Source organism: Podarcis cretensis (genome assembly GCF_951804945.1).
Source record: "Podarcis cretensis genome assembly, chromosome: 14".
Taxonomy (NCBI): Eukaryota; Metazoa; Chordata; class Lepidosauria; order Squamata; family Lacertidae; genus Podarcis; species Podarcis cretensis.
The window spans coordinates 45,869,642-45,883,465 of record NC_137183.1 but is presented as its reverse complement, the minus strand read 5'-3'; the positions used below and the strand labels follow the sequence as shown (position 1 = coordinate 45,883,465).

Genomic DNA, 13,824 nt, shown 5'->3' with positions numbered 1-13,824 from the left:
CTGTGAGGATTGCCAAAGGAGGGGGTCAGACTGTGCCCTGGCCAAAGGCCTGGTGGAACAGCTCTGTCTTGCAGGCCCTGCGGAAAGATGTCAAGTCCCACAGGGCCCTAGTCTCTTGTGACAGAGCGTTCCACCAGATTGGAGCCACAGCTGAAAAAGCCCTGGCTCTGGTTGAGGCCAGCCTAACTTCTCTGTGGCCTGGGACCTCCAAGATGTTTTTGTTTGAAGACCGTAAGTTCCTCTGTGGGACATACCAGGAGAGGCGGTCCCGTAGGTACGAGGATCCTAGGCCGTATAGGGCTTTAAAGGTTAAAACCACCTTAAACCTGATCCTGTACTCCACCAGGAGCTAGTGCAGCTGGTATAGCACCGGGTGAATGTGATCCCCCAGCGAGGACCCCGTAAGGAGTCTCGCCGCGGTATCCTGCACCCGCTGGAGTTTCTGGGCCAGTCTCAAGGGCAGCCCCACGTAGAGCGAGTTACAATAATCCAGTCTGGAGGTGACCGTCGCGTGGATCACAGTGGCTAGGTCAGGGCGAGAGAGGTAAGGAGCCAATTGCTTAGCTTGGGGGAGATGAAAAAATGCCGCCTATAAAACCCTATAAAACAGGGTCCAGTCCGATAGGTCAAAAAGATGAGCCATGTAGCAGCAAGGGTTCAGTGGTAAGAACCCATTTTCCATGCAGAGGTTCTCTTCCTCTTCATTTAAGAAGCCAGGTGAAGTGAAAGATCTTTGTATAAGACCCTGGACAGCTCCTTCCAGTTGAAGCTCAGAGCAGACAATACTATCTAGTGATACACAGATGGACAAATTAGAACGTAAGAAGAGCCCCATTGGATCAGGCCAAAGGCTGTCTAGTCCAGCACCCTATTTTAACAATGGCCAAGTAGATAATGTATAATGATCACTATACGTTTATTTACGCCTCAACTTTTCCCCCTGACAAGGGGTTCGAGGCAGCTTACAGCCAAAATAAAGAACAGCTGAAAACTGGGGGGTGAGGAATGACAATTATTTAAAAACAATTCACACACGTATGAATGAGATCTATTCAAAACATACAACCACAAGAAAATCAGCATTGCACCAGCACCTAATTAGATGCTCCAATGAATTAGAAGCCCAAAAGCAGAACCTTGAGCCCAGCAGCACTATTATCCACACTGGTGGATAGCTGGCTTTCAGAAGCATGCTGACCGCCAATTGTAAATCCTGTAGTTTTAAGTACATAATCTTAAGGAAGCTTCTAGCATAGTGTGGGGTTGGTGTCAGACTAGGCCCTGAGAGACCAGGGTTCAAATCCCCCGTCAGCCACGGTACTCACTGGGTGACCTTGGGCCAGTCTCAACCCACCTCACAGCGTTGTTGTGGATTTAAATGAGGAGGGGAGGGGACCATGTGTGCCGACTTTCTGCTGCTTGGAGGAAAAGGTGGAATATAACTGCAATCAACAAATAAATGTATTCCTCTGTGTGACCCAAATGACCTTAACTATGGGACGCTGTAATCCCAGGATGTAAAACTCCTCTAAAAAATAAACGGAAATGGCTGCATTAAACACAATGGGATCGGGGCAGCAGGGCCGTAAACTAAGCAGTTCCTTGGATGTAAATCCTATTACAATAAGTGGCAGCTGCTTTCAAATAAACTCCTTGCAAAAAGAAGGCTTCTTGGCGCAGCTGCAGGACACGAGCGTTCTGAAAGGCGCCGGCTGTGATTGGCCGTGTACATAACAGGGGGCGGAGCACGCTCAGGAGCCTTCTACCTCCCTGCTCTCCTGTGTTGGTAAACGTTCTCCCTCAGACCCACGTGGCTTTGCGAGAGGCGACCGCATGGCTCTCGCGCCCCGCGGCTCCTGGGAACTGTAGTTCCTCTCCCCTCCTACTTTCCTATAAGCTCCCTCCCAACTCGTTCGCATCGTGACTACATTTCCCATGCGTAGCCGCGCTGGATGGGGGGTCCGACCTCTCCCGCTAAACGCCGCCGCGCGAAGCACTCTGGGGCTTGTGGTTCGAGCGCGGAGCGGGAACCTTTCCCGCTTTTTTTTTTTTTTTTTAATCCTCCCTTTCCCTGCCCCGCCTCTCCCCTCCGAATGGGAGCAAGCTCACCTCTCCACCCCGCCGCCACACTAAAGAGGACTACGTTTCCCGGCAGGCCTCGGGACCCTTCCCCCCTCCCTCCCTCCCCCCTTCGCCTCACGGCGCGCGCCCTTCCTTCCCTCCCCCGCCCCCGCCTTCACTTTTGGCGGAGACATTTCCGAAGCGAGTCTCTCCAAGATGGCGGCCTGGGGAAGGAGGCGCGCGGGCCCCGGCAGCTCCAGCGGAGGCGGCGCCGGCGCGAGGGAGAGGTGAGCGGCGGAGGCCCGGCTGGGGCGGCCTCCTCCCCGCCCCGGCTCCCGGCCTTCACGCCCTGGGCCTAGGGGAGCCGAAAGCTGCTTCTCCTCCCCTCACGCCCCCTTAGGCCCCTCAGCTTCTTTCAGGCCTTCTCTTGGCCTTGCAGGGGACGAGGCGGGGGCCAGGCCTCGAGACTCGCCAACGGAGCGCCTCTGTGGGACGGGAGAGCCGGGAAGGAGGGTGCGGGTTGGCGTTGGGGATAAGGGAGGGGATGGCCGGCTGGGAAGGAAGAGGGCTGCTGAAGGATTGCCCGAAGAAGCGGGGGGTGCCGAGGTCATGGGGTTTAGGAGGCAGGAGGGGTTGGGGGGGCTAGAGGGAGGGGAAACGAGGCTTCGGCCTGTGCGGCACAAGGCCTTGGCACAAGTAGAGCGAGGGGGCCACCCCCGGGAGAAGCCCGGGGCAGGAGGAGTTGGGGGCTGCAAGAGTTCATCCTTGGGGAAAGGGGGAGAATGGGAGGCGAGAGGGGTGGGCACGGGATGGATTAGGGGTTGCAGGGCTCCTGGAGGAGGTGCTGCCGAAAGAGAGGTCAAACGAGTGTGTGTGTGTGTGTGATATGGGGGGGGGGGCGCTGGAGGTATCAACGTGTGAAGCTTCTGTGAGCCAGGAGGAATCCAGTTGCCTCACAAGGTCTGGGTTCGGGGTGGGGGGGGGGAAGGTCATGGCTCCACCAGGCTGTGGGAAAAGTAGGTATCCCCTCACCGCAGCTTGGAGAGGGAGGGGCAGCAGGCCTGTGGCAAGGGAAGGTCAGTACACAAAGTCCCTTAACTTAACTTCGGGGTGTTTCACCCATCCCAGATGTTAGACCCGGAGGTGACAAGAGTAGCTTCTGCTTAGACTAAGAATATTCTTGGATGCTCTTAAAATCTATTTTTGAAGGCCGCAAATGCTCCCCCAAAGTCCTCTGAGAGTGACCTCTTGGTGCACAGCTGTTCCTGTTGGTTGAGTGATTTATGTTTTTAGGTGTTGCATTGTTATGGATTTGGAAGGTTAGGGAGCTGGTGGGGTGGAATTAAGCTGGTGGCTCCTGGCTGTGGCAGTTTCACCCCCTTTGGCCATCAGCTCTCACTTTACTTCTATGTAGATAATGGTAGGAGGTGAAACAAAGAATATTTACATAGTTTTCTTGTGGGGTTTCTCCCATTGCTCAAATTAACCCCAAAGGTTTTAACATATTGTATTTTTAGTTTTGAAGTTCAGTCTTTTGTTGTAAATATTCTCACTTTTAAGGGTAAGCTTCTAAAAGATCAGCATTTGCAACTCTCAGTTTAAACTATTGATGTGTAACTCCTAATTATAATTTTGCATCCGGGTTTCAATGGTTTCAGCAAACTTCCCTAACTTCAGTTGTTGCTTGTTGCATTCTCTCCCATGAAGGCAGACTACAGTGGAGAAAGGCATGATTCTTCTTAAGTATCAATGAAAAGATAAATACTTTCAGCTTTATGCTAAAATTGTTGAAGCCAATAAGGAATAGATGAAATGAGCTCTTCCGTTGAAAAAGAGTTTAAGACTTCTAAGTCAATGTAATAAGAAAGTTATCCATATTGAGCGGAGTGTTTGTGAATATGCTAGAGCAGTTAGAACCTGGACCAATCATGTTTAAGGCAGCTAGAGGCAACTGGGGTAAAGAAATGCTCTGTGTTGCATGTGAAGTCTGCAGAAGTGTTTTTCTGAGAGTCTGTTGCTTGGGAAGCTGGTGTAGTCCAAAACATCTGGGAGGAATCAAGTTGGGGAATGCTGACTTAAACAATGGTTATGGATTGGTTGCAAACAAGTGTATGAAACTATGGTTTGAATAGCTCTGCAAATCTTGGGATTGTGCTAACCAAGGTTAAGTTTTAATCTGCAGTGACAAACTGGTAAAAGCAGGTTCTTTGTGCCTTTGCTTGGAGGATTAGAAGCTGGGCTTATTGGAACCTATACCTGCTCTCCAGAGACTGGGTTTAGCCCAACCAGCATCATTGTATGACTGAGTTCTCGATCAGAGCGAAGTCAACAAATCCCAGCGGGAACTAACCATAGCTAAGTGTTACCGGTATGTCTGCCATATTGGTAATTGGAAAACAGTGTATGCTAGTTGGTAATGCGGCTCATAACAGGAGTTGACTAATATTCCTGTTTTTGTAAACAAGTAGATCATACCCAGAGTAGACCCATTTAAAAATGGTCATAACTAACTGAGTATTACTTACTTTGATGCAACCCATGGTAGGGATGATGGGTGTAGTTTTAACCCCTGTTTACATGCAGCTGATTCAAGAAATGTTCCAGTTCTTTGTTTCTGGCTGAAATAATTATTAACCCCCTTTGTATTATGGCTTCTACCCTTCTCTCTACTGAGAAGCTGGAAATGTATATGTCTGTTTTCTGCCCATCTTTTTTCAGTGTCCCCTTCTGAGTAACATCTGTGTGACTTTGGCTGCCAGGAATGTGTTTTGGACGCAGAACAGATCTAGTGTTCATCAAGTAACCACAGAATTTGTGCAGCTTTCATGGTAGATGTATTTCCCTTCATTTGTCAGTAGGTTATATCTGCTTCCTGCTTCTTGGATTTCCCATCAATGAGCTTTTTAAAAAATATGCTTTCAGGCTATTTTGATGCTAGGCAGTTAGCTTAAAAGGGAGTCTTGTTGACATGAGAGGGTTAATGTTGGGTGAATAACTAATGAATAAAATATTGTCTGGCATGATGGAATATGGTCAAATTTAATAATATAGCAGATACCTCAAACCAGTCAGAAGCATCTCTTTGAGTCAGAATTCCAGTAAATTGTCTGTTCAGACTGCCTCTTTGACAGACTGCCTCTTATATTACGATGTTTGACTGTGGTTGAAATACTAATGAAGGCATGGGGCCTACTTTTTAGCTACATCACACTGTCAGCTTGTTAGGGCTTCTCCTCTTCCCAGCTTTACAGGGGTAGTAGAGCACTTACTGCGCATGCAGAAGATCCCAGAATCAATACCCGGCATCTCTAGGTACGAGTTGGGGAAGTCTCTTGTCTGTAATCCTGGAGAGATGATGCCAGTTAGACAGTACTGAACTAGATTGATAAACGGTCTGACTTTATTTACAACTGATTGCTCGTTAGGGGCAGGTAACCACTGACAACTTCAACCAGCAGCTGTTTCTCCATCTCATCCGTCACCCTCATCATGATCTGGGGATAATAGACTACATCAGTTAGAGTAGTAATGGTTTCTTTAGATCAGGCATTGGCCCACATTCCCTCAATGGGCACCTTTCCAGGGATCACATGCCACAGGAAGAGGCAAAAGTCGGCTGAGGATGGATGGATCTTTCTCCATTGTATAGCAGGCTTCATTCCAGTCAGGTTTCTACATACACTCCCTCTCCATTCAGGGAAGCAAGGGCATTAGCACAGTTCAAGGGCGCATTCCAACCAAGCAGGAGCATTCAAGAAAGTGCTGAGCAAGGCTAGGGAGGGGACGCAGCCTGGAAGAACCAACACAGGGGCCTGAGGTTCCCCACCTTTGGATTACGTAGTGTCATCGGCATATCTGGTACAGTATTCAGCCAAAATATATAAGTGCATTTGGGACAGATACCTACACTCAAAGAAGAAGGAGGGAGGAATGTTGGCAAATGCAGTTGAATGTCTTAAACCTTTGTTATAGTTAGGAATGAGGATTAAAGGAGTAATCCAAATACTATGCAGAAGATATGGATTTTGCAGAGGAGAGTGGAGGCACCACATTTGTTTGGGGTTGGAATTCCATGCCAAGGATGGAATAAAAAATGACCAGTCTTGGAAGTACTTGGAATGTTCAAAAGTGCTTATAAGCATGTTTTTTTTAGCTTGTGTACTAATAGTGAACTTAATTCTCCATGCAATGATCCGTATGAAACCAAAATGGCATCATTCACACACAAGATGGAGGTATTGGCAGCCTTTTACTAGATTTATACAATGCAACTTCCTCCAAAGGAATGCATGACAGAAAACATATCAATACTAAATACAAATAAAACTTGTAGAAACAGTTTGGAACAACCTTCTAAAAACCAGTTTAAAATGCCTAAAAGCAATTGTCTGCTCTCAAACTAATAATTTCAGGATTGCCAGGGACATGACTTTCAGTCATCAAAGGCCTGACTAAATAATGTTTTGAAATTTCTCTTAAAAATTAATAGTGAGGGAGACAGATGTGCCTCATTAGGGGGACATTCCACAAACATGGGACACGCCACTGGCCAGGCACCTCCAAGTAGCTGCAACACCAGCAGGTTCTCCCCTCGTGATTGTACAGACTGAGCACTGTTCAAAATTCACCAGGCGCATTATGCGGGGTCCAGTTGCGACCACGTGGAGAACTTTGGCTGTTGGCGACTGACATCTCTTGTCTGGCTGGTCCTTCCAGCTTTCTTAAGCAGGTGAGCAGAAGAGCTTGCTTATTGCATTTATCTCCCACTTTTTTCTGAAAGGAGTACATGGTTTACCTCCCTTCTCAGTTAATCCCTCCAACCACCCCATGAGGTAGGTTAGGAGGCTGTGACTGGCCCAAGGTCACTCAGGGAGCATCATGACCGAGTGGGGATTTGAACCCTGATCTCCTAGGTTCTAGGTCCGACACTCTAACCACTGCACCACACTGGCTCCCTAAAGTACTTATGCTCTATTACTAGGTAAATATGGCGAAAGCCAAATTCTTTTAAGAGAAGGATCTGGAATATTTTCCTTGAAGCTTGAATTTGTTATGTTCTGGATTGTTTTATTTGATGTTTTAATGTGTTGTAAACTGCTTTGACATTTTTTTCCTTTAAAATATAAAGTGGTGTAGAAATGAAATTAATAACAATAATTGATCCCATTGCAAAAAAGGGCACCTAGACACTCCATTGTGACACCATAACCTAGGTTTAAAGTGCTATTTGGCAATTAGCTTGTGTATCAATGAGTTTCTAATGCTGGGCCCGAGATGGCTGATACTATTTTAAAAAACCGTAAAGACAGAGTGAGGAGTCTGCAAGGTGGGTCCCATGAGGAATGGACATGCGCAGTGGCCATAGAGCACTGATGAATATCAGAGGGGTGGAGGTGAAAACTGGGTGGGAAGAATAGGATGGAGGAATACTCCACTGCAGCATTTTGTTGCAACCTCCACTTGTTCCATCTGTTTCAGATATTCAGGCAGTGAGAGTGCCGTCGCATATATAGCCAGAGCGGTACCATCCACAAGGCAGAGGGAGGTGTCAGCAGGCTCGGAGGAACCTTGAGGTTTGCAGAAGTACAATAAACATTTGGAGAAACTAGCAATTTACTGTGATTATATGATCTTGTGATTGTTTTCTTGTGTGAAACACTAGGCGCACATTCAGCTGTGTGACTCTTCAAGTTGATCAAACACAGTGGACAACCTACTTTTATTCAGCTCTGAAGTTTTGGCTTTTCCATTCTGAGTGAAAATCTGCTGGGCCACTTCACATGTGTTGCTGTCCTTTCTTTTGTTTCATGCGCCCCTCTTCAACGCTCTCTTGAGCATGGCTTCGCATCAGGGGGCTGATATTAATGGTAATACCTAGACTACATTACAGTGTGTGTGATTAGGCGTTCTGGGGTGGGCATCCTCTCCATTCAGCTCTGATCTCCAGTTACTGCCCTGTTGTTGCAACTCTGAGGTTTCCCCAGCAATCTTGTCAAACCATGTACAGCCTTGGTGATACTGAATTCTTTAACCATGGTTAGCATTGAAAGAGTTTGATACACATAATACATGCTTGTCTTCGGCTGTGCCAGAAAGTGCTGACCCTAGCGATTAGACTTGGGACAAAGTGATCCAAGACCCCTACGGTGTGCGGCTCTTGGTATTTAATGGCATTTGAAAGATCATGCAATTATTCGGATATACCCTTCTATACTTGACACACCATGTGACGTAAACTTTGCCAGTCGGCAGTGCAAGAATTCATCTTCTTCCAAGAACCACTTCTTTGTCCTCGTTTGATTTAAATAACATATTTCATTTCTTAATAACTGACACGGAGAGAATTTGATATAAAAAATTGTCCAAAAGGCATTCAGAAATGCTTGCACTCTACAATGTTTATGGTAGTACTTTGGTTTTGGTATTCCCTTCCAAGGCATCTCTTGAACCTAGGCTTCTATCATTTAGGTGCTGGGTTAAAACTGTATTTTTACTTTGGCTTTTAATTGAATTATGACCTGCCTTTTTTTAACAGGCTGCTGGTTTTCATTGGCACAACTTTTTATTATTTTTATGACCTGCGTTGCAACTTTATATTGTAAGCTGCTTTGAGCATATTTGATGGAAAGGTGAGATAGAATGTGGATTGTCAACTGATTGTTTAGTTGGTCTGCTGTGCAAATCACCAGTTGATTATTAAATGGGGATGTTAAAGGTACCTCATATATGTGCCTTTTGTGACACAGAAGGTGTAAAAGTGTAAAGCTGTAAAGCAGTAGTTTAAAAACTGCTGCTCATTGTTGGGACGGAAGGTCATCTTAGTATTTCCATTCATTGCCTATTACAGGAAGGCACGAAAATGACATCAGAGAACAAACATGTGCCTTTAGCTTGCATTGCAGTGGATTAAAATTTGCCCCCCACCTATTAACGAAAGGATTAGTTGAGTGATCAACCAATTACAGCTTGCAGCAGTACTATGTATGCGTGTGAATGTGAGGTTTTCAAATTCCTATGCAGCTGAATGCAGGAATTTCTCCTGCTGTGGGTGTGTATACACTAAAGCTTGCAGTCTTGAAACATAAATTTTTGCTATTGCTAGATCCTCCCTCTCCTGCCCCTGCCCCCCCCCCGACCCCCTGCTGGGCTGTCTCAAATGTATGAAGAGGCAATCCTGTCCCAGCTGTAGGTTTATTTGTGCTGTACTTTATATGCAGGGTTCAGACTTAATCTCGGGGTTCTTGGGTGACAAGTGTACAGACTTTCCTCTTCAATGTATTGAAGCCCATGGATTTTCGCAACTGGTGAATGCAGTGTTGTTGTTTTAAAAGGAATTCCTAATGAGGCTGCCACATGATGGATAGCCTCTATGGATTTCTCTACACGCTTCTCGAGATTCTAATCCTTGCTCTGATTTAGAGAGAGAATTGGGTGTGCCGAGCTTTTTTGCAACAGTGCTAAAATTTGCACCCCCTCCCAGTGTCATCGGTGGGAACGTTATTCCAGGCAGACGCTAAACAAACTCCACACCATACAAAGCTTCCCTTTGTTCTGGATGAGAGGGTCTAGAAAAAGAATGTGTAGAGTACACAGCTGCTCCAAAGCTTTGTTCCATCCCATTTTGAACAAAGGTGTCCTTTGGCTATGTGGTCTGGAAAAAGCTTTCCCCTGCCGTGGTGGCTTTAAAATGGGCTAAGTTGATCTGCGTCTCAAGCACGATACTAGCAGGGTGCTTCAATCCCTGCTTGTTATAGAAAGAGGAGAGTACGTTTTAAAGTCCCTCTTCAATAGATTGCTATTTACTGGCTTTTTGTTCAGAATAAATCCTAAAGAGGAGATGGGGGATGTGGCAGTCATATTCCTGGTCTTCAAAACTGAGGTACCTTTTAAAAGAGTCTACCCCCGTCCAAGTCAAGTAAACAAGATTGCTCCTTGAATCTTGTTTTGCATGGTGTACCTCACCGCAACATCAAAAGTTTTAAAATTTCAAAGCAGCTTGAAATGTTTTGTCCAAATTGACTGATAGCCATTTTGCAGTGGGCTTTTCTTGGCTTCCCAGGAGGGAATGTGGAAACTATTTCAATAGCACCCCCCCCCCCACAAGCACTTTTTGATTTAGTGTGTATTGATCTGCCCTGCTGATGTTCTCAGACATGCTTTCAGTAGCATCCAATATCTTAATCCTTGCTCATAGTCTGCTAATGAATACAGCAGTGTGTCCTGTTCTGGTTGATGACTTCTTAACGTTGCCTCTCTTGCTGCTTGTGTTTCTGGAGTTCCGCTTTTACATTTGCTTTGGACCATGCATATTGTGATTGGGAACTGGTTTTGCGAATACGCATTAGGAAGGCCATCAAGGTGTATCAGTTGTGGCTCTTCCTTTGAAACACGTGGGAGCAACAACAGGGAAATGACTGGATCTCCTTACCATGTATCTTGAAGGGGGAGGAGCCGTAGCCTTGTACATCTGGGGCAGAACAATCTAACCATAGGAGGCCAGTGTCATTTATGCAAGGGTAAATTATGCTGGTGTAACTGACCCGTATTGCAAACTGCTCAGGGGTGGGGCTGAGCCTAGCAGTGGGAAAGGAAGAATTTAGAAATGGAGTTTGACTTAAACCACTGTTTTCATCAGTGTAATTTGTGCTGGGTTGCTAGGTAATGTGACCAAGCTGAACAGAATCTGGAATAGAGGTAAATCTGCCTGAATGCTCCTTTTTTGAGACAAATTCCAGCTGAGCTGGGTTGGAGGATGGACTGGTGCATCTGTGACTGAGCTGGAATGAGGGGCTTTACCTAGCTGAGCCCTGACTCAACTGGAGATCCACCTATTCCAAACTCCTGGCAGATGAGATCTTGGGTCTGGATTGCTCTCGAAGTGTATCTTGATGTGAGGAATCACTTCCCTAATGCAAAATATATGTATGTTCAAGTCATTACACTAGTTCAATTCAACAGGACCTGCAGGAGAGCTGGCAGTGGCCACCCACCCACAGTGAGACAAGTAGAATAAAACAGCAAAATGTTCATGGTAGAACACTGAAAGGGAGCAGGGAATGTGGTGCAATGTGGCGTTGGTAGCACTGCTTTGTGTGTTGGGAGTGAACCAAAGAGGATCTCCCCTTCATTTATTTGTCTTCCTCTAGTCACAGACCCGTGAAGGATCCATAAGCAAAACTGCAAAGTACTGCTGGTTCAGAAAATGTTCTGAATTTCTAAACTTGAAAGAGGTAGGATCTGTTTCCCCTCCCAGGCCCATTAATTTTGAGTGTGAGTGTGGATTGGTTAATTTCCAAGCTCCATGTAGCTAAATGGTCCCACTCTCCAGGTTGGTGTTTTGGAAACCTTCCTCAGGAAAGCTTTTTGCCTTCAGAAACTGGCCTCTGAAAAAGTAGGTACACCTTGCTTGCAGGAACAGTCCTGTGATGTTAATTCTTAATGTCAGCGGCCACCTTCAGACTTTGGCCAGGTATACTGATAACACACACACTGCTTTATATCACTGGAAAACGTGGTCAGGAAAAGAGATAAAAGGATGAAGCTGATGTCTAGGGAGGGAAAGACAGTGAAAGTCAATATCTAGTTGCCACTACTTGAGGGTTTAAAAGTCTTGTTTTGTGTAGACTGTGTCCAGTAGCAATCCCTAGATCTTTATCATCACCAAAAGCAACACCAAAATTTTGTGAGAGATTTCTAAACGGCCCTTCATCAAGGGGATCTCAGGAACTCAATATGGAAAATTCTCTGGAAAGGAGCTCAGCCAGACCCTGATATGGTGACCTGCCATCATTTTTGAAGCATTTGGTGCAGAAGTTCCTATCTAGCCCATGTGATTAAGGAATAAAGTTTGAAAACATGTGGCTAGTGCCTGCTGTGAAGGCTTAGTTACCAAAGGGATTTTTGGACAAGTCTTCCCATCATAACAGGTTTCTGTACCATGTACTATGACGCGTCTCCCAAATCAGTTGATAATTTTCATGAGCTCATGTTACCTGGCCCTCTAATGCCTGAGGTCATGTTGGAACAAGGCTAGGAATACTGTGACTCAAACAAAATTTGTATGGGTGTCCTTAAATTCGGAGCACAAGATGTTGACGTCCTCAGTGCACTATAACAGTAAAATAAGAAGTGCAGAACAGGTTTATGACCACCAAGTAAATAAGACCTGAACTGCTACTAGGCTAGTAAAAAAAAGTGAGTGTGTGTGGTTTCTATGAAGGGGGGTCAGTTCCCTCTCTGCTGGACCACTGTGGGTCGTGTCCCCCGTCCCCCCCCATGCTGGTTGTAGAGCCTTTTCATCCTCTGCAGTTAGTACAGAAACCACACAGAGGAGGATCAGTCATCCTTCCTTCTACTGCCAGGCTTGCTTGCCTAGAATTCTTAATTTGGCTACAGCCCCTAGGCAAGCTTATAGGTTGTACTGATGGGGGGGAAGGCACGGAGCAAGGCCAGTTCACAACCCTCAAGTAACTCACTTGCCTTTTCTTCCGACAGGGTCACCTTGTCTGCCACGGACTGTTACATTGTTCACGAAATCTACAACGGCGAGAATGCTCAGGACCAGTTTGAATACGAGCTGGAACAGGCCTTAGAGGCTCAGTACAAATACATTGTGATTGAGCCCACGCGCATTGGGGACGAGACGGCCCGCTGGATCACTGTTGGGAACTGCCTGCACAAGACGGCCGTGCTGGCGGGCACAGCCTGCCTCTTCACCCCCCTGGCTGTTCCCGTAGATTATTCCCATTACATCTCTTTGCCTGCTGGCGTCCTCAGCATAGCCTGCTGCACCCTCTATGGGATCTCTTGGCAATTTGACCCCTGCTGCAAGTACCAAGTGGAGTATAATGCCTATAAACTCTCTCGCCTGCCCCTGCATACACTCACCTCCTCCACTCCCGTGGTTCTGGTGAGGAAGGACGACCTGCACAGAAAGAGACTGCATAACACGATAGCACTCGCTGCCCTGGTGTACTGTGTAAAGAAGATTTATGAACTTTACGCCGTATGATTGCGGCAGAGGAAGGAGAAATCCGCAAAGACAAAAAAAAAAAAGTGTATTAAGACTCCCACAGTGACATTCAACTTTTCTTCTTGAAGTGGTGCCTGGGAAGCAGTTTGGTTTATCCATATATTTTATTTTATTTTTTGTTATTTTTAGAACAAAAATAACATGTCACTGGGTGCATCAAGGGAATTTTCAGTTTTCTTACACCTCAGACATGGATCTGCCGTGAAAAGGAACACTGTGGGAGCTGAAGTCAATAATGGAATGTCAATGAACGGAAAGATACCTAAGAGGGAGTGTGGGTTTTTTGTTTTTCCCCCAAGAAACCTTTAAGTATATTGTTTAATTGTATTCTACAGAACCAGCTCAAAGTTATCACTGACCATTCATTAAAGGATGAGAATTTCAAGTGGTTTGCTTTCTTTTGGTGCCAAAGTTGTTTCTAGAGGAATAACTCTTAAGGAAGGCTATAATCATACTAACTTGTGAATTTGAAGTGCAGCTTTTGGTTATGAGTAGATGGCCTCCTTGAGGAGGGTTCACAGTTTACGGCAACAAGAGGAGGTTTGCTGGGTGCTTCCTTCGTCAGAGCAAGCCCTTGATGTTAACTTGCCCAATATTTGTACTGCTGGAACACAGAAACATAAGCCATGCCCTTTTGCGTGGAGCTTACCTGCCCTCAAAGCTTAGTAAGCCTTGCAGTGCAGGAAAGTAGCAGCAAAACTTAAAATGTTAACTAAGACAAGGCTGAATTT

General features: G+C 46.0%; 1 protein-coding gene across 2 annotated transcripts; it reads left to right on the top strand.

The window, feature by feature from the left end:
• The first annotated feature begins 2,078 nt into the window (after nt 1-2,078).
• On the top strand, nt 2,079-13,478 carry TMEM11 (transmembrane protein 11). Of its 2 annotated transcripts, XM_079952936.1 has the most exons (3): nt 2,079-2,348; nt 4,780-4,889; nt 12,556-13,478. In XM_079952936.1, exons 1-3 carry the CDS (start codon nt 2,094-2,096, stop codon nt 13,070-13,072), a joined length of 882 nt encoding a protein of 293 aa, XP_079809062.1. In that variant the 5' UTR covers nt 2,079-2,093; the 3' UTR covers nt 13,073-13,478. The 2 variants fall into 2 exon arrangements, with proteins under 2 accessions (XP_079809062.1, XP_079809063.1); XM_079952937.1 differs by lacking the exon at nt 4,780-4,889 and having other exon boundaries at nt 2,197-2,348.
• The last annotated feature ends 346 nt before the right edge of the window (nt 13,479-13,824 follow it).